Source organism: Chaetodon trifascialis, chromosome 3 (assembly GCF_039877785.1).
Source record: "Chaetodon trifascialis isolate fChaTrf1 chromosome 3, fChaTrf1.hap1, whole genome shotgun sequence".
Taxonomy (NCBI): Eukaryota; Metazoa; Chordata; class Actinopteri; order Chaetodontiformes; family Chaetodontidae; genus Chaetodon; species Chaetodon trifascialis.
In genome coordinates, this window is record NC_092058.1 from 19405237 (window position 1) to 19431243 (window position 26007).

Consider the following 26007-nt stretch of genomic DNA (forward strand, 5'->3'; position numbering starts at 1 on the left):
CAGTAAACCTCTGGGGTAAGCGACACGTGTGGCTGCTCAGACGTCAAACAGAAAGCAGTCGTCATGGATTTGCATTTGACAGAAGAGTGGACTATTGGCCGAGGTCTGGCCCTCTGAGTGCCCTTCTTCATGCTTATTGTGGCGTTATAATTTCATTTCATTACTATCTGCAATATTGACTTAATGATAGCCTGCGTTCATTACATCAAGTTGTTTCCATTACTATTCTGTGTAACTATGCATGTATTAAAGATATAATTCATAGACTTTGACAAATGGGAAAGAAACTGATATGGAGAGTGGGAAAAGGAAAAAGGCAGGATTGTTTCACTTATCTTCTCCTGATAGTGGAACGTTTCGACAAGCAAAAGATCAGCTGGAGGAGGCCAGTGATAGTAGAAGTGCATATGTGAAGTGTGTGCATGGTCTATGTGCTGGATCTGACCCCATACCACCCCAGAGACCGCTTACTGGCTGGCCTGCGAACATGCGCACACATCTGCTTCGCCTCCATTGCTTTCACAATCAATGTTTTCTGGCTTTGTTATTGATCACATGAGAAGAGAAGTGTCACATTTTTATTGTGCAACTTCAGTGCTGGCTGTCTGGGTGTTTATGTGTGCGCAGCTTCATCTCACATTTCCACCAATGTGCAACATGCTGATGACGCCACACCATGCGGGTAATTCAAGGACACTGATTGAGTATTCTGTGCCCATACGCACACACACACACAGTAGCCCCAGAGACTGCCAGATGGCTGTTACCATGGAGACTCGTTGTGATGTGCATAGCCCACGTGCCCACCCTGCGTTCACCTTGGTAAAACCTGCCGCACGCTGGACTCACATGAAGTTATGAGCGGCAGAGATTATGATGCGTTTGTAACTCTAGGTTCTCTGGCATGTTAATCTTGCAATCATCTGCTGATATGAAGGATTTCATTATGCGAGAATGAGGGAAAACAAAGCCGAGGGAGAGCTTAGGACAGAAGGGAGGCAGAGAAAGACACAGTAAAACACCATGGAGTCCGACACAGAGGCAAAACTACAAGGCAGGAGTGAAGGGGTGAGAGGACGTGTGACTTACACGTCATTGAACTCCTCTAAGCTCGTCCCTGGTGTGAAGACATCTAACAGACCGATCACCTGAAAGCACAAAGAGACATACAAGGTCAGAAAATATTAGTAAAATGCATCAGATTCCAAATAAATAAAAATACAGTTTTCATTTAATGTTTGATAAACAACCATTTCATACATGTGAATCATCAGCATTCACGCCTTTAATGCCCTTTTGATGCCAGTCGCCAGTTGAGTTGCTCATCATTAACAATAACAACTGTGTGACATTTCTACCTTTCCCTTTTCCTAAGAATTAGTTTGACCTTGATTTGATCTCGTTCTGCCATATCTGAGGTTCAGTTTCATTCAGTCAAACAAGCAGCAGAGTCTTGTCTTGTTACACCACTCCAGTGTCCAGAGTGCTAGCTTTTATGCAGAGTGACGTGCACTGTGCTCTGTTTCGGTTAGCGAGCGGTTTAATCACATAAATGTGGCTGATAACAACCACAGCAGCTATGATTTGAGAGGAAGTGGCGAACATTGTCTGCTGAAGTTTGTGCATCAAGCTGACATGACAGGCACCAGTCACCCGAAGTGTGAGCAAAGAAAAATAAACATTTACAGACCCCAAAAAGCAACGCGTCATACTGTCATTTTCAGCATGTTGTGAGCTTGTTTTTATCCATTAACATTATTGGAGGTTAAATGTGTGAAAGTGCTTTTCACCTGATGATCACGTCATCGTAAGATCTTAAAGAGATAAGTGACTGCATGGCAGGAACGTCACAAATAATGTGTGGGAGCGACAAAGTATGATAGGCTGCATAAAGTATGTGAAGACTTGCTGCATAAAGTGTGTGTGTGTGTGTGTGTGTGTGTGTGTGTGTGTGTGTGCGTATCTGTGTATCTACATGGACATGCACATGCTCATGTATGTACACATGCATGCTAGCACACTGGCACAGAGGAAGGGGTGTGTGTGTGTGTGTGTGTGTGTGTGTGTGTGTGTGTGTGTGTGTGTGTGTGTGTGTGTGTCCTGAGTGCCGATCCTGCTCCCAGCCCCTGGAGAGAGACACTGAGGTGGAAAGGTATTATGAAAAAACACAGGAGCAGCCCGCCCACACAGGGCACAAACCCACTGCTGATTGGAGAGCTGGAGCCACAACAAACAGCTGATTGGTCCACTCAGGCTTTCCAAAATCAAAACCCAGGGAGTCTCCTGGCAACAGCGTGAGCAAAACACAGCATCCCTCTCTGTGTAAAGCATAGGCAGGTACTAAAACACGTTGATGGTTTACGAAGAAAAAGCACAGCTTTATGCAATATTCCCTGTTGTGATGAAACAGATCCTGACTACAACAAGCTCATTAATGATCACACACAGCAACACAGCCTTTTAAATTAGCTCCCTGGATCACCACACGCAGATAAAAATGGATTATATTTCCATGTTGTTATGCAAGTCAGCTTTTTGCCAGCATCTTTATACACCAACATCTTGCATTTAGCACACAGACAGAGGTATGGTCCTGAATAATCCTGTGCCAAGTAAAACCTGCTCTTCAAATAAATGCACTGAGATGTTTCACCAGTAGTACCAGTGCACCATGCAACACTAATTCCCAAACTGCTAAACAAGTTCAAGCTGCTCCAGTAGTAAAATACAGGCCTGTATAGAAAACAGGATCCAGGAAACGTAACGCTGTGTGAAAAGAAAGGTTCTCATAAAATTCACTGCGCTGTGCTCTTTAACTGCTGCTGATGGGTTTCCCCTCTGAGACTTTCCAAACTTCATCAAGCTGCAGTTTCTTTTTTCGCCTGTATGTGTGTGCGTGCGTGCGCCTCATCTGAAACTGCTGCAGGTTGACGATACTGGAGAGAGCAGCAGTCCACAGTCACTCATCAGCACGCTCTCATAGCGAGCCATTTCTACCCAGCACAACGGCCGACAGCCAACTACTGAGGGAATTCGTTACAATGCAAACTTTCCCTTTTTTCCCCTGAAGAGGTCTCAGTGCCAACAGAAACATCTAGTCTTACTCACACACACACACACACACACACACACACACACACACACACACACACACACACACACACACACACACACACACACACACACACACACACACACACACACACACACACACACACACACACACACACACACACCATTCACCAGCTGACTTGCTCCCACACAGCATACAGAAACCCACCACCTGCACTCCAGTGAGAGAAATCATAACCGCTGCTATTACATAACACAAGAGGATCCACACTATTTGGTCAAAGTGCTAGCAGGATGCAACAACAGCACATGAGCGCTAAGAACTGTGTTTGTGTTTCGTATGTGGGCAAGTGTGTGCATGAGCATTACCTACACCTACACATACACACACAGACACAGAAAACCAAAGCAGAGATGGCAGGAGGTCAACTCAAGCCAGTGCCCTAAAATATTCAAGTAAAACAGCATGAATCACAATGGGGGGGGGCAGCACAGAAGGTGATGGGAATGCAGTTGTAAACCTGTTTGGTGACTCACTGCTCACCAAGCGCTGCAGCACTACATGCTTTGATGAATCGCAGGGGAAAACCTCTTTTAACAGGACTTCACAACAACCACATCCCCCCACCCAACCCCACCCCACCCCACCCCTCCCCACCCCTCCTCGCTCAAAGCCACTGTGCTCATGTTTTTGTTTACGCCATCACACCTTAAACCAACACAAGAAAGAGCTTTCCGCCTCCTAACATGTTATTGCATTTCATGAATCCACATATAGCAGTCAGCTCCTGCTGTTGTGGTGGCTGGCCTGCAGAGCGGGCGTCTGACAGCCAGAGCTCTGCCATCACAGGTGTTTACAGGTGTCGGTTTCTTGTTTTAGCTCCCTATCAACTGCTGTCATGTGGGTCTCCATACACATAGCTGCATTCCTGTGGGCAAATCTAAATAAGCTCCAGTAAGGATACAGAAAGCATAACACCATAAGCAGCGATGAATAGTGCCTGCCTCTGCAAGTTAGTGCTCACTGTGCAAACCTCCTATGCAATCCTTGCTTAAGGGCTAAACTACAGAACAATGCACACACACACAGATAGAGGTGAGAGGTGGAGGTTACGGTTGGTTGGTTGCAGGTGACTCACATTCTCGTGCTTCATGTGTTTGAGCAGCCGCAGCTCTCTGTAGGTCCTCTTTGCGTGGATGATGGACTGGAACGGTCTGGACAACTTCTTCACTGCTACCTTCAGGCTTGTCTTCTCGTCGAACGCTGAGCTGGAAGACACATTAAGAAGTGTTTGAAACTGTAAGACCTTAATTGTAAGAAGGCGTTACATCAGGCTAGTAACAATTGTCATAAAAAACCTAAAACATTTCCCTTCATGTAACAGAGAATGAGATGTTTCACTAGACTGTGTAGGTGGCCTTAACGCAGTAAACAAAGGAAACAATTGCATAATACAGAGCGCTTGGTTTCGCTTCTTATTATACTCTGCAGCCTCAGGCTGTATGGGGGAACATGACTTAACATGTTGTCAAATATCAGCTACATTGTGTACAACTACAACACAGTGTGAAAATCCACCAATTGGTTACTGGAAAAAGAATCAGCAGGACAACATGTCGGTCAGTGAGTGTGTGCTGACAAAGGGCAGCCATCAGACTGTTCCCTTTTGTATTAATGTTGTTTACATGTTCCAGAGGGTTGGTACAATAAATGTAACCCAACCTCAACTTAGCACTTTGTCCAGGATCACTTGACGTGATGATGCTTGATATGATGATGTGACGATAGAAAACTGTCTCTCAGCTTTCTTGTTTATTTCACATTAATTTCCATAACAAATCACATTCTTTACGGCTTTGTGTAGGCGGGAAATTTGCATGAAGGCAACACAAACATTGAGGAGAGTAAGTAACGATTAGTTCCAAATCAAATATGAGTACGTACCCTGATTTGTCGAGTATGTAATTCAAAATGTAATAAAAAGCTTTTCTGTGTGGTCATTTTCAAGTTATTTTTTCATTTAATTGATATCATGATGGTTATCTGAATATGAAAGGACCTACTGTACATCAGGATATGAGATTCTGGTCGTATCGCACAGCTCTATTTGCCACTGGCCATTGAAAATCTGTTAGTACAGCTCTGTCTGATTGTGTATCACTCAAGAAACAAACTGCTGGCTGCAACATGTCTGTTTGCAGAACCAAAACATAGTGAGAAGAAACAGAGAACAAAAATGTAACTATCAAGGCAAAACAAAGCGTTTTAGAAACAGGAACTAACACAAAAATGGCACAAATGGAAAAAATAGCCTGGTGCCTGGTGATGAAACAACATGTTAACATATCAAAGTTAACTGAAGTTAAGTGAAAATCAGCAGCCCCCCTGCCCTTCTGCTGGATCCGTCCACGGGAGTGTGTTTGCTTTAGTCACCATTCACTATTGTCACTGCAGAGCCGGTGAGAGAGAGAAGAAGAAGCAGGTGTGGAAAAAAGAACAAAGAAAGCTGAGAGTGAAATGTGCTCTTCTTCTCTGGATGTAAATTAAGCAACAGACACAAACACTGCTCCTAAAAACACTATAGAATATCTTCAAAGGACAGACAGTAACCGTCCTTTTGTGTGGGTATCGGATCAATCAAAGTTATCCACACTTTAAAAATCAAGACACTTGTCCACAGATGGACAGACAGACGGACAGCGTGAGGCAGATGGGCTTTGTCTCCCGTGACACTGCTGTATTTCCCGGATCTGTGAGGGACCACAACCCACTTACAGTAAGACACATTCCTTCCAGGTCAGTCACTTGAGCGGCATCACAAATGGATGATTGCAACATTGGTGTTAAAAATAATGAGAAATAAATAAATAAAAAAATCTGTACACGTGGGAGTGAAAAATTGAAAACACTGCTTTTGCAAATGAGCTCACACACAAAAGAGCTGCAGAGGAGCAGAAGGGAGTGGTTAAAGCTCATTCATGTATTGGTGCAGGCTACTAAAACGACCCAGCTAACTGAACCACTGACCCAGTGTCCAGCCGCACTGCGGCCTCACTGTGAAGATTAGCTGAAGGCCGTGTCAACGCTGCGTGTCACAGGTGGAGCTCAGGATAATTCCCTTTGAGCGCGTTTCACAAACTGATTGAAAAACTTGACCTGTTGACCTTTAGACCATGCACGACGGGGAACCCAGCACATTTGCTGTATTACCTGACCAATAGTAGCATTAAAGATAAATCTGTATGAGTGTACAAAATTATGGTCCTGACTGTCACGCATTCACAATAAGAACATTAAGATAAGTGCTGTGCTGTCGCCACATAGCCTGAGATAACATCCACACCCAGTACTCTATGTTCCAGGCTTGTAGAACAACTTGTGTCATTTGTGAGGGAAACCCCGTACTTAGCAAACACTGAGTATACCAAAGCTAAACAACAAAACAAAGTCGCATGCCAGCAAACTTTCAAACTGCTGCTGATCTGCAGGACAAACGAGATGGGTCTAAGCAACACAACGCTGCTAGTCTGTAATAAATGCCAGCGCAAGAGGCGATGGCCATAAAAGTGTGGGCTGTAAAAGGAGAAGCATTATGGGACTAGGGTCACAGGGAAGGAGGGATCGTCAGCGGCGTGTTGACCAGCAGACAGACAGAGAGAGCACTGAGCATGCAGGCAGATGTGGACTGTAAATGACACGTTGAGATGTCTGTGGTGAGCGTCCTGTCCTTCCTCCTGCCAGCCATCCAACGTATTTCACATACAAGGTGCATGAGCGATTAAAGAGACAAAATGGATAAAGGCCATCACATAAACCTGCCATCAGCTACCCACCTCAGAGAAAGAAAGACACTTCTAGCCACCAAAACTGTGATGCATTTCTTGCGCAGCCTTTAGTCGAATGAACGCATGCATGCTGGTTTTCTCCACCTTATCCAATCTGCATCATCTGACACGTGAGCACATTTATGATGGAGAACATTACTGGCACTACGAAGCTTGGCACACATCGCAAGCTTCTAAGGAATTATAATTTATCTAAGTGTTAGCATAAGCACACCACTTTTAACACAACGCAGCATAAATCTCTGTCATCAACAACCCCGGTTCCTAAGAAGTTGGGTCGCTGCAACACATCATCTGTAAAACAATGAGCTTCTTGCTCAAAGTTGGCACCGTGTTGGAATCACGCACTCAACACATGCTGACGACCAACACGACAGGGTGAAAACAAAACCAAAGCGCCCATGTGCACATTAAAATGACTGGTGAGATTAATAAAAGCACAACCTGTTTTACAAGCGTTTAACTGCCCGGACACGTCACGCACACACAGCAGATAATAACCCACCCTGCATTACCTCTTTAGCTGACATAACTGTCAAACACAGCTCAGTGCCAGGTAACCTGCATGGCACATATTTCAAGTTCTTCATGACTGACTTGAATTGTAATATCTGACAGTTTCAGAGAAACTTCCTGTCCACACAAATTCTCTCAGTCACTGTGGAAAGGACATTATGGGGTATATAGGCCTACAGTCATTAAGACCCATTTTTAATCTGTTCATAGTTGTTATGACGGGAGGAGGGCCGTGAGATGACAGTCAGGTAGAAGATCGCGGACTCAAAAGCAAGCACAGCAAGAGGGGAACAAGTTTTTATGAGCATATTTTAGACACTCAGCAGTAATCAGTTCCACATTCTCTGTCGTCATGTAGCTTTTCTGTACGCAACATCTGTGTGTGTATGTCAGCCTTTCTTCGATGTACACATCCACAAGAAAACACACTTCCTTCCTGTGATTCTGACATCAGTGACAGTGCGACCTGTTTAAGATGTTTGCACGGCAGCAGGAATAACCTCACTTCATTTCTACAGTGCATCTTTAATGAAATGAGCATAGGTTATGTACACACACTCATTTTGTGATCTGCTCTGCTAGCAGTCCTACAGATGAACTCAACTACCCTCCACATCCCAGACGAACTGTTCCCAAATCTCTGTGGTCCACAGAGGTCATGTCTGACGCTTCAGTTATCAATTGTCATTATTCTATCGCCATTACAGCGTGCAACTGACATATACTTGCAGTATTTTAAGTACACTTTAATCTATCTACTAAATTATTGAATTAAATGTTCAGACAGTGTCACACATGCTCAAAGAGTTGGGGTTTCCAAACTTCTGTTGTTGTGGGTCTCTCAGCGCTCATGATGTCTGTACGCCCTGCAAAGACGTTTTGGGGCTCTAAAGCTTGATCCATAACCCAAATGAATGGTTCACACATGCATTCAGTCACGTATGGAGCTAAAGTCGTGTAAAATTGCTGGTTTTAACCTTAAGCCTCCAGTTTGTTTGGAGAGCTGACAAGTCAGCGCACATTTCGCTGAGGTTAAAATCAAGTGCGTCAGCCAGAACTCACCACGATATCGCAACTTCTCACCACATAGTCCGCTCTTAATCAGCAAAATACCTAAAGCTGTATATTGTCTGCAAAGGCAAAGTAAGAAGGCTGTTATGGGACGTGAAGGCGTGACGTCATGTGATAGGCGCCTGAGCTGAGGAAAACTGATGCAGGCGTGCGTGTGCTGCTGGACGCTGAATGAAGTGAGGGAGAGTGAGCCGAGGCCGTGAACACACCTGTGAAAGCTGGCAAAGTAAACACGTGATGGACACCTGATGAAAAAGGATCAGAATCGCTTTCAGAGCCCGTTCAGTTACGAGACATTCAAGTACACAGAGGCAATGAGCAAGGCCTCTTTCTTTGTGAGGCCTTTGATCTAAATATCAAAAATTGATGTCTAAGCACATCAATAGCAGTTTTAAATGTGTTTTCAGAGTGGAGGGAACATCCAAGGTGCAATTATATGAATGTCCAAGAGGAAGCAGGAAAACGCGACGTTCCTGCATGACTTCCACGCTCTGATCATCATTAATTACCTTTCCATGATTTGTGTTGCTTGGTTGTGGTGCCACGCAGGGATTATTTGCACATTCAATTTGTATTAGAATTATGTTTAATACAAAATATCTTTAAAATGCTAAATAATGTTCAGCAACAAATATTTTTACGGCCATTTGTCCAAGGCAGAGGGAATTACGGTTAGCCTAAAATATTTACACTGTTGTTCAGCCATGATTCATTTTCCTGCACTGAGCAAAAGTGAGGCACTGATTTGATATGCATACATGTCCCACGGGCCTGTCAGGGTGTCATGCTCATTTCTACTCTCAGGCACTCAGCACACAGTCCATGCTGTATTCCCAGCCAGCACCAGGCCTGAGTCTCCTCCAAGTCCGACATTTGAAAAACCGAACAAAGGTCAGAAACAAGGAGAAAGTGGAAGCAGAGTCTTGTATCTGACTGACAGGTTGACGAGGAAAATTATTTAAAAAAAATCACACACACACACATGCATACACACACACGCATACACACACAGACACGGTGCATGCTTTCCATATTTATAAGTTAGGAAGAATTCAAGCTGAGAGCCCGAGGGACATCATGGCAGCAACAACAAAGACTCTGACGGCTGAGCGACAGGCAGCACGTGTCCGTCCGTCCAGCAGCCGCGACACACTGGAGTACGTGCTGTCAGGTTATTTATACTTTTCAGATATCTTTGGGGTTTTAATGACACCCTGCTGTTTGGACCACTTTGCCTGCAGGATTTACTATAAGTTCAAAAGGCTTTGCAAAAACGCTGACAACCCGTCGCTCTGGTTGGAGATCTAGTCAAATACTGAGGAAAACACTTGAGGAATTTCCTCAAAGGGCAACAACAAACTGGCTGCAGGCGACAGCCAGAACGATGCAGTTGGCCTTTTTTGTAGCGACAGGAATCTCTGAGAATCCTGCAATTAGATTCAGATTCTTGGTGTCACGATACGATCCAAACCATAATTCTCATTTCAATATATAGAAAGGGGTGGACCATTTCAAGGAAATATCTCCATTGAAATGCAATATGAAACAGTTAAGTAAAGCCAGTAAAGTGAACTGAGAATGAGGAGGGTCATTTTCTGATGCAACAGGAAAATTCAAGTAAGAGCATGCAGCTTTTTAACTTACAAAAAGCAAACTGTATTAATATGAAGGCACATCTCAGTCTTCTGTCTGTCAGAGATTAATGACATGAAAGAGTCTTCTACTGACCTGTGTGTGTGTGTGTGTGTGTGTGTGTGTGTGTGTGTGTGTGTGTGTGTGTGTGTGTGTGTGTGTGTGTGTGTGTGTGTGCGCGCGCGCGCGCTCTCTGGGGTGGGGTGTGGGGGTTGTGGAAGCACACTGACGTCAAAAGATTTGAGCCCACTCAGTCTGCAGCTCAGCATCCGTCAGTGCAAAGGCACAGATTTGTCCAATCAGATTTGAACGTGTTGCTGTTCTGGCTGTTTCTGAGCACCTGAGGACACGCCCACATCTGGGCGTCAGGGTCTCGTCTTTTTCAAAGTTAAAGACAGTACAGGGAAGAAAGTCAGCTTTTGAATGTATTGCTCCTCTGTAAGGAGCGACTGGCGACCTGGATTCCATATCGTTTAGTCTTTAATTTCAATCACTGTGGGCGTGTGTGTATCTGCACTGTAAACTGAAGCTGAGCCCAATTCTGACGCTCCAACTCATCCCATTCCTGTCAACTAGTTCATTCATACCGGTATGTGACATTCGCGCCACACCTGTTCCGAAAATGCTGTCATTTGGCCACAGCTCATAATAATTTTATTATTATAATTATCTCAGTAAACCTAACTACCTCACATCGGGCTCATTGCCTTTCTGAGGGCAGTGCTCTGCTCAGAAGTGACAATGAGCCTCATTCAGAAATGTTTTTCATACAATGAGAAGAGTTTTCCACGTTTAAACTGAAATATTACAAAACCTGAAATCTGGTTACAAAAACAAAATCAACACAGGTCAACACAAAACTAACACGACTGCTAGGGCCTAGTTACTATTTCTAAATTAACTTGACTCCCATACACCATAAAATTAATTAGCTAAAAACTAGATCATCTGCCAACAAATCTAATGGGATTTTATTAATTTAGTGTCAACTTTTAACAAATAGTGCTCTTTGTCGCCATCTGGTTGTCCAAAAAAAAGCCATCGCCACAGCTTTAATGCTGAAAGTGGAGTGAAGGGTCCACGAGATGACCCTTCACTTCCAGGTTGAACCGGTGACGTTCTGCTCAGTTTGAGGGGATAAAAGTGAGCTTTGATGGTTAAATGCATGTTGTGGCTCAAAGGTAGTTCCACAAGTCCTCTTGTGCTCAAATCATTCATTACGCTGACGACTCTGTCCTCACTCCTAAAACTCAAAAACAAACAAATCTCACCATTTTGTCATCAATACACACTTCACACTGCACTGCATGCTCTTGAGGCCGAGTTCTGCTTTTATCGTCCCATTAAAAGCACAAAATGCAGGACCTGTGACTGTGTCCACCTTTTGCGCTGTGTCTGCTCTTTTTATAGCTTCCTCTTGGATGCATGCTGCTTTTGGCACCTGGTCAACACCTTTTTTATAAAGTCCCGACCTCACCTGCACGCAGTTGGGTGGCTGGGGGCTGCACACCTACTGTCCAAAGGCTGTACCTAGAAACCTCTCAACACAGCAAAAGAAGAAGAAAAGAAGAAGACTCACGCAGAGTCTCTGCAGGTAAATACACCACACACACCTCGAGTGGGTCATAAGTGATGTTTGAGAGGGACTGCTTTCGTATGAGTCTACACATTGTTTTGTTTTAGGAAAGCCCCTCAGAGTATACCTTTAATAGAACTTTATCTAGACATTTTTGGAGGGAATTCAGAATCGCAGAAGAATTCTGACTCTTCTTTGAACCTATTTTCCCCCTACTTTAGTTATTAGTTAGTTATTAATCAGAGGGAATTGATAAAGGAAGAATAACCTGACACAAGTGTCTATTAACAGTACACACACTCCCATATAGATTTCTATTCTGATACTTTAATACCTTTCATGTGCATCACTGGTTGTACGCACTATGATTGTCTTAAGCACAAAATAAGGTCATGGTTTACCCTTCATTCACCACTAACAACTGCAAAAACCACACAGACTTCACAGCTGGAGGTGTGGAAGTCGGTGAAAACTAACGGTTAAGTTAAGATGACGGTGCGACGCCATCCATGGCTTTTGTGATGACTAAAAGGCGTCACGGCTGAGGCCACTACCTAACCTCGGGACTGTGAGTCATGGGTGTACCACAACGGGAGAGAGGGTGACATCATTCTGGAGTCATCATCCTCTTCGGATGGGCTCCTATAGAAAGCTCTCACTATGCACGAGGGGGCCTACTTTCTGAAAACCACGTGACCTTCTGGCACTCTGCAGGCTGCACCCAAAGAGAAAATGCAAAGTGCATGCAATGCGCGGATGTGTAAAGTACCAGGTCGTGCGTGCAGGACTACAATACTATTGTAGTGGAAGGCGATTCTTTGGCGAGGTGTTGTTGTGGCCTCATTGTTTACTGAGCACAGATCATATCTCATGAGGAGGCACCACTTTGGCAGATGATGCAAGCATGGACATGCCACCGATCAGCCCTTTTCAGAGGAGACCCAGATAAACGATTAAAAGGGAGTTCGTCTGCACCTTTAACGCGGGGAATCTCGTTAAACTTGATCCCGGAGCCGCCGCTGTGTTTACTGGATATTAGCGGCACACACAGGTGTTTACAGGACAAGAGAAAGTCAGACAGCAAAACAATAACGTACACAAAAACAACAATAATCTCCACCCGCACGACAAATGTGAGCCACCCCGAAGCGTGCACGACGTGCCATCAATTCAAAACAGACCGAATATGAAAACGTAAACAAAAGGCCAAACTAAACCCCCCCTTTCTGACTGTGGCACCGTACACAGCTCGATGAGCAGCCCGTGGGGAGGCACCTCTGACGGGCCTCTGTGGGTGGTGGGAACCCGTTTGGCCGGCCGTTGTGCAATGGTGCTCTAAATAGTGCTCTGCAACAACTGCTTACCACACGGATCCGTAAGCACCGGAGCCGACGGGAGATAAGTTCTGGTACCGCTCCGGGACCTCCCACACGGTTTTGTTGAGCTCCTGTCGGTAGAAAGTGGGTCTCTCCTTCTGCGACATTCCTGCGGATTTAGCAGCCGCGCAGTGACAAAACAAGGCAGCGGAAACTTCTGCCCTCTCTCCTCTCCTCCCCGTGTGGCACGACGTGGTGTGCTGCTGCTCCCGAGTAAAACTTGAACCTGAGACGGTCCTGAATCACGCAGAACTTCAGCCGCCCTGTCGTGCAAATTCAGTGCAGCTGTGCAAGAAAAAAATCCACCGCTCCGTGCACGTCGGGCCGTCTGGAGACAACTTCCTCTACCAGCCGCGCTCGGATCAGGAAGCTCGATCGGGACTGGCTTTCGCTGAAATTTTCGCCCTGCTCTGGTCTCGCTTTGCTTGGGCGCGCGGAAACGTGAACGCGTACGTCTTACGTCACTGCGCGCTCGCGGCAATTATTTTCTCGCGAGAACTGGGTCGCTATGGGGAAACTAGGGGATATCCCGTCCCTGTAGACAGACTGCATGAGTGGGAATCTCCCTCTGTCAATCACTGAGCATGTTTTGCCTCCACCTCAGTTAAATGACGTAATAGCAGCTCACAGTGTTAACTGAAGGACATCTGACTGGACAATGATCATGTCATGACAGAACACTGCAGCAGTTATACAGAAAAATGAGAAATGTACAAAATAATGCACATTGCCTTTAACACCAAGACCCTTGGACTTCATTTTACTACCAAGTCACAGTGATGTAATAAGGATTTTACCATGTTGATTAAGTACGGAGTGCAGCCATTTGCTTTTATTTGATGCACAATTGCTTGAATGGAAATCATCCGCATGTAATCAAGGTGTGACAAGGAACTGTGAATTGATTCAGCAGGAAGGTCTTACAGCTGATTGGTCAACTTGTTAAAACTTCATCCAAAGGGCAAAAGAAGATTACAAACAAGCTTCTTTCATGGAAGAAATTTTGATACGTCACAGCAGGAAAAGCACAAGAGCAAATTTCCAAAGCAGTGAGGTGCAAATTACAGTAAGCTCAATCTTAAACAATGGCACAGTTATGAATCTGCTGAGAGCAGGTTTTCCCTCAAAAACTTAGTGTTTGTGACAACAGCAGTAAAGGCAGAAGCCATCAAGAGGCTTATGACACGTAAAAGCAGAGGGTTTACTGGGTGAGATGGGAGACACTGCATTCACTGGTGCCTTGTGTCTCCAGAATGTGGGGAAGGAAAAAACATTTTATGGCCTGATGAAAACATTATTTTTGACCATTATACTACATGCTGTATTTGCTGGATGGACAACACTGCACTTTAGGGAGTGTTGGTGGGGACATCCTTATGCTGTAGGTATCTCAGCAGCAGCCCTGCAGAAAAATATTGCTACCAGGGAGGAAAACCTGAGAGGAGACAATGACAGGTGATTTATTTTACAGCAAGACAACAGCTCCAAACATGTGGTGGATGGTGCACATAAACAGGTTTAAAAAGAACTATGTCAATGTCCAGGAATGGCAAAAATCTGTTCACAGGCCTCAAATAATCCAGAGTTTGTGGCAGGAGTTGAAAACTGCCATTCACTCAGTCATAATGAGAAGTTCTGCAAAGACGAAAAGTGAAAAGACTCCAAAGCGACTGGGCTGAACACGTTGTATAGGCACTGAATGTCACTTGAGACCTGACATTTGTTTTTTAAAAACAACAAATGCAGAAATTCTCTGATTAAACTTTTACTTCAAAATGGCATTGCATCCCATCTCAAAACACTTTCTTCTTTTAAAAAAAACAAAAATAAGGTGGTGGAATTAAACTCAGAATAACAGCATGTACTGAAGATGGCATGAGAAGGACCATCCCTATTTGGCATTGGATTTAAATCTTCAGGCAAGTCTGATATAGTGATCTAATTATCACAACATGCTGTAACTCTTCTCTCTGTGACACTCTGAACTTGTGAAAGAACGGTGACTCCTGTGCAACTTACAGTTCAATTTGCAACAATATGTGGCATAATAAAACATATTATCTAGTATTAGATGTGAAAGGAAATACAACATACACCTGTGCAAAATGTGTATTTCAAACCTAAAACAAAGTTGCAAAGATGCAGCACGGTTAAGAAAAGTTGCAAAAAATGTCAAATATAGTGTACACAAGAACATCTCCATATATTAGCTTTATCTTCCCCTCCACCCTTGACAGAAGAAGTGATATAGAAAAAAAAAAAACAGCACAGTTGGGAGCAAGCAGAATGTCTCATTATCGGTTTGATCACATATAACCCCTGACAGTTCTCTATTGGTCGTATTTTTTTCAAAATATATACAGCTAGGCTAAATTTAGGTTGTATACACATATAAGGTATAATGCACACGCTGCCCTTCAATCTTCTGCATCCTTCAATATAAATATTTATGGGGTGTGGATGGAGACAACCAACAGTTTAACCCTACAACAGAATGATACCACGTGACTCAGGCTCACTCCTCTGTAATAACTGTGGGGTAGATTCAGGATGCCCTTCATGTCTGTAGTGCACACACATTATTAAGGGACGCGTTATTGTAACCCAGTCACCAGAAGGGGGCAGCACTGGCTAGTCATTCACATGGGTCTGCAGGGCCAATGGGGTTTCATCAGGCATGTAATCCAAGAGGTGTAATGTAATGTAATCCACAACAAGGATTACCACATAAACACACAGATGAGTCCATCCCCAGCCTGCACCCATCCAGTCTTTTCCAGTCCAGTCTGGCTCTTATCATTTCAAGAAGACAATGTAGAAAGCCATGGCCAAGCAGGAAATCGCCACGGCAATGTGAAGCCGTGTCCCAATTATTGCAGCTGAGGAGAGAGATGGAGGATCGCATGTCAGTTACAAACACACAGACCAAGGAGCATATAGCAAACCACGTAAACAGGTGTGTTATCAGTGAGACAGGAGACACTCCCCACAAGACAAGTGGTCTAACATCATAATGTGGTCTGACAATATTTGTGTCACATTTTCTGTTGCTTTGAATCTGAAATGAAACACTGACTGAGATTAAAGTTCTGAGTCTGAGAGTCAAGGATTCTCACACGTTTACTTCCACACGGGTCCTTTTCACAGTGGACATTCAGGAAGAGCAACAAAATGACATTAACGATGGCTTGGTTCCATCAAAATATCCCAGAAATCCAGCTTACCAATGAGCTAGTTATATGGGATGCTACATCTATTAATGTTGTTAACTACACCAATGTCCCTCCTATAACATGTCTGTTGTGAAAAATACCTATCTGTGAAGAGACTCAGGACAATTATCATAACTGCACACACCAGGCGACCAAGTGTGACATTTATGACAAAACAGCATCCAGTGTTTTTACTGGCAATTTCAGTCACCTGACATAAAACCACCTGAGCAGGTGTTTAACTTGCTGAAAATGAGAGTGAGTGAGCCTGGAGTAAAGATGGCTGCAGTACAGGCCTGGCAGAGCATCACAAAGGAAGTACAGTGTGCGTGCTGAGGTCTGCAGGTCACAGGTTTCAACCAAGCATTGAGGGCAAAGGACTGATACCAACTACTCAATAAGTTTGTGTTTGTAAGTGTAGGGTGTATTTTCACACTGTTTAGAAAAATAGATGTATATACACAGCTGTTGCCAGTGTTACACATATAAAACAGGGCTGAGCGGACTGAGAGACGATTGATGGTTTTCTGCAGTTGTATAAACACCTATGCACTGTAACATGTATGTTTTCCCTCAAAAGATAATAACACTATCAATAACTTCCGTGTGTGCTGAGTCAGCATATTGCTAACTCATTTTATATCTACCTTTGTAGAAAACGCCCCACACTCCTTTCTTCTCGGACAGCAGCCAGCTGTTGAGGCGAGGCACCTTTTTGAGGTATGCACAGGTGCAAATGAACAGCAGGCCAAACACCAGGATGCCATCGAAAGAGTAAACTACGGAAGAAAGAGAAGATAATATCAGTCTTTGCCTTACCTTCCAGTTAGCTCAACTTATTCACACAGCACAAAGCTAAATCTGTTACATTAATTAACGGAGTCAGCAACAAAAACAATCACAGAAATAGAAAATTTATATTAACTTCAAGTCATAGAACCTAAAAGCAATATTATTCACTACTTAGAGTAATTTAAGAGCACCATATACGCCCTGTTTTGCGGTGGATTTTCCCTTTACCCTGCATGTGCAAGCTGTGCTGTTGACTTTGGCAAATCCAAAGTTGCTAGCAGCTAAAGCAACGTTTAATATAATCTAATATTCGTGTACCCCCACCAGCAATGGACTACATCATGAACAAGCTGCTATTTTAACGACTGACATCAGGTTGTTGCATGGTAACATGTTTTCCAGCCTTTTTAGAGCAGTGTTGTGGACTTGCTACCTGGGATTTGTAGCATTAGCCACCGACTATTGGCTCACGTCAGTCAAAGCTAGTTAGCAAGAATCCACGTACCTTGACAAAAATTACGATGTGAATCGCATAAGGGGTTTGAAGACACGAGCTTTTCCGCCAAATTGTGCTATGAATCTGTTACTGTAACACTGTTTAAACTAGTAAACACGACTTAGCTTTGGTGCAATCAGACGAGCAGTGTTATCCTGGGCCACGTCTACAGCTAAGCTAGCTTCCACGTTAGCCTTCCGTCCAAGAAGTAGCTACTCTAACTTACGTGCTCTGTTCTGCTGCAGACACTCTTTAGCCAGTTGTACAATACAATACACCTACCATTTGTCATGTTCGCAGCTTGCTCTTTGACGATATTATACGACTGTTTCTTCGTTAAATTAGCATCCCATCATGTATTATAAAGTGGAGATGAAATACAGTGCACTTCGCTTCGCAGTCACTCGGTTGACATTTCCGGTTTCGCTGGCTTACGATCTTCTTTTACGTTTTATTTTTGTTGTCGTCCATCAAGCATCACTGCCATCTACTGGAATTTGTGATGTACACAATCTACATTTACATCCACCTCAAGATTACATTTATCCCCATGTTTTTGTTCATTGCTAAACAATAAAAATGCACATTGTAAATATTAAGAGTATACTTTTATCTATGCACTCTTTCCATAAATTCACCTTAACATGGCGACTCGGGCTACCTTCATCTCAGGTGACTCAGTATACTTAAGTGCACAGACTTTTCTTGTTGTTGTTGGGAAGTTTCCCCTGAAATATGTTGCATACAACACAAACAAGCAAAACTGAAACATATTTGGAAAAAAGAGAAACTGAATTGTTCCTAACAGATCATGCCACATGTTTGCACATTACCCTATATTTCACCATCTATACTGAGGATTTTGCAGTTACATTGTTTGGAGAATGTTTTCCCAGCAAATGGACAGGACTGGTCATACAGACATACTGCACACGAGAAGGAAGAAACAACATTGCCCACAACAACACGTCTTTGTGGCCAGAGACAGCACGTACAATTGAAGGAGGACAAGAGTAGGATTAACAAAGTGGTGAAAAATGCTGGCTCTGCTGCAGCTGCTGAACCTGGACACATCTTGAGCAGCACAGAGGGAAGGAGGAGGATTAAACTGAGCTTCCACCCACACTACAATGAGCTGACACCACCATATAGCCACCTCCACCTCACCCCAGGAGGGCCACCATGGAGCAATTTGTGCTGACATCCATCAGCCACTCCAGAATGCTTTCTTTTCAAATAACCTCAGTCCGAGCCAGTCGAGAAGGTACTGCATGTGACACCCAAACCATGTTTCATTACTTCACAATTTGTATGAGCCTATACAGTTTATGTTGTTTCATTAAAAATCTAACAGTTAATCTGACAGATTCTCAATGACATCCTGCTCTGGTTGAAAGTGTGAACTTCTGTAATAATATAATACAAAATAGTACATTATACAAGACACCTGGACACACCGAGTTGTGTAATGTAATCTGTAATGCCCATGCACATGCCTAAACATGTGCCCTCTACTCATATTAACTGCATCTATACTTTTTTTGCATTGTGCATCTGATTCTCTTATATATCACATATGCATTGATTAGTACCAATTTATTAACTTCACTTGTTTAGTACTGTGCAAATTTTGCATCACATGCAACATCTACTGCTGCTGCTTTGAAAATCCTCTTACTATCATCATTTGCACTTTGCTCAAGCTTAATCCCTACATTTCCATTAAATATGTCGGAGCAAGGCTGAAATAATTTGTCTTTCCTACACTGACCTGGTTTTGCCTCAGGAACATGAGAATATCCTAGAATATCCATAGTTTGAAAGCAGCAGCACAGTGGTGTGTAATTCTATATTGCGGAAAAAATAGATTATAGATCGATTGATAGAATTAACATAGATGTGGAATTTAATGAGAATCTAGAATGTATTTCACTCCTCTTCGTGTGTGTGATAACAGCTGGATCTACAAAGTAGAGACACAAAGCCATATTTGTTTTGTTGTAATATATCATGTTGCATTTTCCTAATCATTACATTACATTATCCTAATCCCTCCATATGTCGCCCCTGCGTCAGAGACAACAGAAGTTTCTCTCCTGAGGGGAACAAAGGGTTGTAGGACACTTAATAAGATTTGATCACAGGACAGTGTGGCACACCTGTTCAGATCAGCCTCGCTGTACACCCTGAGAACAACACTTAGCTTCTGCTCTGTCTTCTGTGAGGACACACTTCAGCACACCTCGCCCTGAGCAATGCGTCTCTACCACAGCACACAGGTAAGACTGGTTTTTATCACTACTTCTGTAGTGTGATGCAGTTAGTTGTAATGGTGTGCAGCATGAATGGAAGTAGTAATGATTACGATTAAGTAGGAAAAACAGTCTAAATAAACGTATTTGGGCTGGGCTCAGGGTTTCAAAGAACAGAAGAACATACAACAGAAGTAACAACAATAAAAATTCTCCAAGACAATATCACACGTCTGCCTTTACATGCGGCACTGAACATAGAATTGCTTGCTTCAGGCATCAATGTAGCTATGAGAAACAAAGTCCATAAAGTGAATGAAAGCATGGTTTGTGACATCCTTTTAGTCCATTAAACATTGCATAAACTACATGGCTTTTTGTTTTTGAAAATATTTGTCATTCAATGTACCTTTTAATGTAATGCGTAATCCACTCCAGAAACAAAAGACTATATGCTGTCATATCATATCAGCACTTATCAGCATTTACTATCCTTCTTCATGATGGTTTGAATATGTCCAGATGTGTTGACCCCCATGTTTAATTCACTTGTTTTAATATGGGTAGCAGAACAGTCTGTATGCATTTACACATTTTACGTGCAAAATACATACATGAAATATCTTTTCCTCATTTCAATTTAACGTGCACTCTGCTGTTCTTCTTTCAGGTATCGCAAAAAATGGGTCTTCAAAATAGAAAAGGTAAGATAAAATCAAACAACAGGCAAGTTTAAGGCCAGCTTTATATTGCTTTAGTCCAGGCATGTCCAAACTATTCCACAAAGGGCCGTGTGGCTGCAGGTTTTTCCTCCAACCAATCAAGAGGATGCAGTCTGTCCAATCAGCTGTCTGAAAACTGAGATCAGCTGATGAAATGAGTCAAGTCTGCTGTGCACGCCTGCTTTAGTCAATCTAAAGATGCAGATGGAGTGATCTCTCTAGGCCATCCCTTTAAAAGCCACTCTGATTATAACACTTGAACTTTAAACAGCACCTATTTTAACATTTAGCTACCAACAGAAGCTCGACACACACTGCTGTGTGTACAGAGACTAACAAGGATATGTGAATGTGACTGAGAGTGCTGGCTTGTATTCGTGTCAGAGAGACATCACTGCTGGATGGTCCCACCACGTCAGGTGATTGAGGGTCAACAACAGGAGGGCGGTGACCTCATCAAACCCAGGAAGCTGCCAAATCCCTTCCTGGCTTCCCACCAGCACACAGCTCTTCACCAGGAGCTGCTATTCTGCCACAGACGGTGAGAAAACACTGAGCTCTGAACCTGCCGTCTGTGGTCAGGTCACATCGGCAGCAGGCACGTGCTGATCCACGTACACACAAATGAGATATAAGTGAAGGAACATCTACAGGGGCAGTGTTGTGTTTAGGTGGTGTTTAACACTTATCGAGTCAAACGTACAACATCTCGTGGCAGATCGCCACTAATCTCTCTGCAGAGCAACAGAATTTGGTTTACAGTTCTTAAGTTTCAGGAATCCAGTCACAGTCTGTCCAAATATTGATAATACCATTACTCAAAATGATCCCCAAACGTCATCAATAAGCTTCCACACCCACCTACTCTACATCTTATCCTTTATCACAGACGACAGCGTTCACAACAAAGTTTGTAAATGATCTGGATAGGCTGCACTCAAGGGAAGTTTTAGGTGGTTTTTTGGTTGCTGATCTTCATCTTGCGATGCCATCCTCTTATCAACATTTCTTTTTTCATGTGTCCTCAGAGGTCTACTGCCCAGAAAAAAGCCGGAGCTGCAGTGTGTGCTGGAACACAAGCAGAGGGAGCGGCACAAGCAGAGGGAGCTGGCCCTCCGCTCCGCCTCTGACCTGGAGGTTAAGCTGCACGCGAGGCAGCAGAAAATGCAAGTTGTAAGTATGTTAAGATGGAAAACCTGGGGAGTACAGTACATGTTATAATCTATTTACTTGTTGGGTATGAGTGAGCAATTCTGCAGATGTTCTCAGTGAGGAGGAAGTTCAAACAGATGTTTCCTGTATTGCAGTATGAGCTGGAGGAGAAGAGGAGGAGCGAGAGACTGCAGAACGTACCAGAGTTCATTACTGTGAGAGGAGCCCTGAAACGTATCCAGACTTCTTCCCTCTGACGACCAGCGCAGAGACAAATAAACACTGTTCATAGACGAGTTCCTGCTGTCATTTAAGAGGAGAACCATCACTGGTTGACAACTGGAATAATCATGTGAATTCAGACGCTGTTTGAGGTTGGAAAATTTCAGTGTAAGATGCTTTAAGGACCAGTGTGCAGGATTTAGTGCCATCTGTTGGTGAGGTTGCAGATCACACCAACCTGAATTCACCTCGCCACACATGACCCACACACGGTAACAACTAAAAACAATGTTTGGTTTGTCCATTCTGGGCTTCTGTAGAACCCTGGTGGCACAACACGGCACACTCTGGAGGGGGACCCACTCCCTCTTTAGATATAAAGAGCTCATCCTAAGTTAACGAAAACACAAATATTCTTATTTTCAGGTGATTAATGAAAACACACTTCTGAATATAATAAATCAATAATAAATAACAATAAACACGTAAGAATATAAGTGACGAGAATACATTTAAAATGTTTAATAAAACATCCAGGGAGGCTGAACATGTACGTAAAAACAAACACTGAAACTTAAGTTGTGCTGAATTAGACTCAGCCAGTGACAGCAGTGAGAAAATAGTGATGTCATTGCTCACAAAAACTTAACAGCGGTCATGAAAACGAGCTCAGAGGTGGCTCTTTTTGCAGAATTCCTCAACTGCTCTTTGCTCCATATATCACACCCTTCAATCAACCCTGTACACATTTCACAAGCTTGGGGACACAGCTACTGACATCACAGGGTGAGTTCAGGTCAGAGAGCGCAACAACAGAGAACAAGTAGTGTTTGAACAATGATTCATTCAAAGATTCTTTAAAATGATGTTTCTTGTTTAAAAAAGTGACCAAGTGCCTGCTGGTATTTACATCAAGTTTCTCGATTTGAATCTGCGCTGCAAACAAACATTCACAAAAAAACGTGTTATCTCTGCACAGTAAATGTACTGACATAAACTTTAAACGCACACTATGTCATTTCTGCCGTTTTCAGATATTTCAACACAGAAATGTTACATATTGAGCATTTTTAAAGTGAGACTGTTGCAGGAATAAGAAGGCCTGCTGAATCAAACACATTCAACATTTTCTCTTATGCATGTTTGCACCTCCAAAAACACATGAAAACTTGTGTACCGTTGACAGTAAACAGAAGTTTTACATTTTAAAAGTGAACATTTCTGCTCCATTAACTCTGAATTGTACATGACCCCCAACCCCAACACATATATAAATACAACTTCTACTCACAAGCAGCAACCACAGCCACTGTGTTTCTGTCCCAACTCATACCAGTGTGTTGTGTTTGCTGCGGAATAAATTAACAATAAATAAAAAACAAATAAAAATTCTTTCACAAAAAAAGTAGACATCACGGCAGGGTAATAATCTCCCGTCTGCATTTCCCTGTATTATCTACTACACTGAAATAACCTTAAAAACATATCTTATAGTGTTGGAAAATATTTAGCAAGAGGTACAGCAGAAGAAGCCCAGACAGAGGAGAGAATAGGCCAACATGGTAAACTGGCGGTAAGGAGAGCACTGACAGAAGCGTGGGTCCAAAGAACAAGGCCGAAGGAGTTTACAGGTCAGAAAGGACACCAGACTGAAGTTGGCTTCCTGTTCAAGAGTCAAGGGGGAACATTTTTCAGCCAATTCTCTGTCGTTACACCACTTAACTTGTAGACATCATAGTAAAAGCTTTAACACTGTTTAAAGATCCATCATATTTGCAAAAGAGAGGAAAAAAAGGAAATGTCTTTACTTTTCCTCAACCGAAAATCTTTTCCAAATCTGAAAGAGGGATTTAACAGGATTACAGCATTTATTATTATGTCAAGGACCAGTTGTCTCTAAATTGTGTAACGATGGAGTGGAAAAACATTATCCCTTAACCGTATCCCAACGTGGAAGATATGAATCAGAGGCCGACTTCAGTCTTGTAAAAAGGACAAAACTTAAGGAATACCATCCTTCCTTTGGCAACACTGTGAGGGTGGCACACTCCAGTCATACACGTAGGACAATCGTAGCTTGACCTCCTCTTTACAGAGTCTGCCGTCACGCTGCAGAGTCTGGTGTTTTTCCAACATGTCCTCCAAGCTCTGCTTATGTGTCACCAAGTATTTGTTGTTGCAACCACGTGATTTATACTCCGTGTCAAAGCGCGGGTCATGTGTCCGCCGAACATCCACCGGTGCCAGCCAGGCGCCCAGCGACACATCTTCACTCTGCCACGTCTTCAAGTAGCCTGCGTTAAGATGCACATAATGTACCAGGTCAGCTGAGAGGATGTAGCCCCCGCCCAGAGCATAGGGCAGGTAGTAGTCACAAAGCTCCCAAGAGCTTTCCCGCCATTTCCCAGCTGTTTTCACTCGCCCTCTCCCCGAGAAGAAGCCCCAGTACAAGCGGTTGGGCTCTTTACCCTTCAGCTCCTCCTTGAGGAGGTCCAACCGAGCAAACGTGTCATCGTCTGCTTTGAGGACAAACTTAAACTCCACATTCTGGTCCAGCCAGGAGTACATGTGCAGCAGCTTCAGTGTTAAGTTCTCGTAAGAGTCTCGCAGGTCAGGCAGTAAGAGTAAGTCCTTGTGACGCCCTTGCTCTGTGTTAAGGTTCTGCAGGTCCTCGTTTGAAAGCCCCTGAGTTCCCACCACAAACATGGCCAGAACATCAGAGTCCCGCTTGGCCAGCCAAGTGCTGCGGATGATACTCCTCCGCTCTGTGTACTTCGGTCCAGTTGTGATGAGGACCACGAGGAAGGCTGAAAAGTCTTTGGATGCTGAGGGGGCATTATGCTGCTCTGCACGGGACTGCAAAGCATTGGCATGAGGGGCAAGGCCTGGAGGATCCTGGTGGCCCTGTTTCAAGGTTTCTGAGGTACATTTGGCCAAGAAAACCAGAACTACAGCAAAGCTGCACACAGTGCCGATGACCAGTGCTGTCTTGTGGCGGCAAACTAGGCGCAGCAGATTCATGATGCAGAGTCTGGGGTGAAAACATAAGAGATTGTTAGCGCTAATGTAATTCAACATTTCAGGTGGCTAATCAAAACTAGATGAGACTTAGCAGCCACACCTCTCTACAAGCTTGATCAAAATGAGTAAAGAGTTTAACAAGCTGAATGAAGGTATAGTTAGTGACCACAAATCAATAAATATTTGCTTCAACTGGTTTTGCGGCTGTTCAGAGACATTACAGATGTAAACAATCATGCACGAGACTCGGGAAAATGTCTAGTGTGTTGTGTGGGTGTGTGTGTGTGTGTGTGTGTGTGTGTGTGTGTGTGTGTGTGTGTGTGTGTTGTGTCAGACTGTGCATAGCGGCCAAAGGCATTAAATTGCAGCTCCTTCAGCTCCTGTCTTTTAAAGTTTCGTCTTGAGATTTCAGCATTTGGATCACAGACATTACCTTGGATAACGGTAGCTATCGAGCTCAGTAAGATTGTCTCAGCTCATTTTTTAGCAGCACCTGCTTTCTAAGCATAGAAGTTGAACCGTACACTGTATATACTGGCAACAGTAATGCCACAAACCTTGAAAATTAAGGAGTATTTGTTAGTTAACGTTACCTTAGCTTAGTGAGAAGTACCGACAGTCAACACAGCCTGCGCGGGCCACACACACAGCAGCTTTGCAGAGCTAACGTTAACGCTAGCTACCGAGATAAGACCCTCTGCGCACTTTCTGAGCTCGCTCCGCTGGATGCAAACACACACAAGTTGCTCATATTGGTCCAAACAGGAGGTAGCGACCACTCGGTTTAGCGTTGTCGCTCGGGCAGGTTACAACTGACACGTTAAATCGTTCGCTAGTTGCGACTTGAACCAGGTATCGATGCATTCATTTTCTGTGTCGTACTGTGAACACAAATCAGTGGCGTGTGGCAGTGACGAGGAGGAAACGGAAGTGAAGCCCCCCGGCAGAATGAGATTAAAATAACAAAAAATAAAGAGTTACGGACAAAGATTTTGTTTCCATTCTATAACTGTTGTTGTTGTTATTATTAGAAAAACATGCATATAAAT

The 26007-nt window shown here is 43.5% G+C and overlaps 4 protein-coding genes across 5 annotated transcripts in view; 1 reads left to right on the forward strand and 3 right to left on the reverse strand.

The window, feature by feature from the left end:
* Window positions 1–13524, reverse strand: part of mapk14b (mitogen-activated protein kinase 14b) — a 22020-nt gene extending 8496 nt beyond the window's left edge. The window contains exons 1-3 of one of the 2 annotated variants that reach the window (XM_070992071.1): window positions 13078–13524; window positions 4212–4341; window positions 1090–1148 (exon numbers count right to left, since the gene is read on the reverse strand). In XM_070992071.1, the coding sequence (XP_070848172.1) occupies window positions 1090–1148; window positions 4212–4341; window positions 13078–13196 (308 nt within the window). In that variant the 5' untranslated portion in view covers window positions 13197–13524. The remainder of the gene's footprint in view (window positions 1–1089; window positions 1149–4211; window positions 4342–13077) is intronic. The other variant, XM_070992080.1, reaches the window with a different exon arrangement.
* Window positions 13525–13907: 383 nt separating this feature from the next.
* Window positions 13908–18003, reverse strand: tmem167b (transmembrane protein 167B). Its single transcript, XM_070992094.1, has 3 exons — window positions 17872–18003; window positions 16949–17080; window positions 13908–15968 (listed from the first exon to the last, which is right to left on the reverse strand). Exons 1-3 carry the CDS (start codon window positions 17879–17881, stop codon window positions 15886–15888), a joined length of 225 nt encoding a protein of 74 aa, XP_070848195.1. The 5' UTR covers window positions 17882–18003; the 3' UTR covers window positions 13908–15885.
* A 1757-nt stretch (window positions 18004–19760) lies between these two features.
* LOC139329380 (protein FAM107B) lies at window positions 19761–22011 on the forward strand. The gene is made up of 5 exons (XM_070959675.1): window positions 19761–19868; window positions 20512–20545; window positions 20948–21104; window positions 21592–21736; window positions 21871–22011. Exons 1-5 carry the CDS (start codon window positions 19845–19847, stop codon window positions 21970–21972), a joined length of 462 nt encoding a protein of 153 aa, XP_070815776.1. The 5' UTR covers window positions 19761–19844; the 3' UTR covers window positions 21973–22011.
* A 428-nt stretch (window positions 22012–22439) lies between these two features.
* Window positions 22440–25853, reverse strand: b3galt6 (UDP-Gal:betaGal beta 1,3-galactosyltransferase polypeptide 6). The gene is made up of 2 exons (XM_070958862.1): window positions 25552–25853; window positions 22440–24968 (listed from the first exon to the last, which is right to left on the reverse strand). The coding sequence occupies exon 2, from the start codon at window positions 24956–24958 to the stop codon at window positions 23939–23941; it is 1020 nt and encodes a 339-aa protein (XP_070814963.1). The 5' UTR covers window positions 24959–24968; window positions 25552–25853; the 3' UTR covers window positions 22440–23938.
* Window positions 25854–26007: the final 154 nt, after the last annotated feature.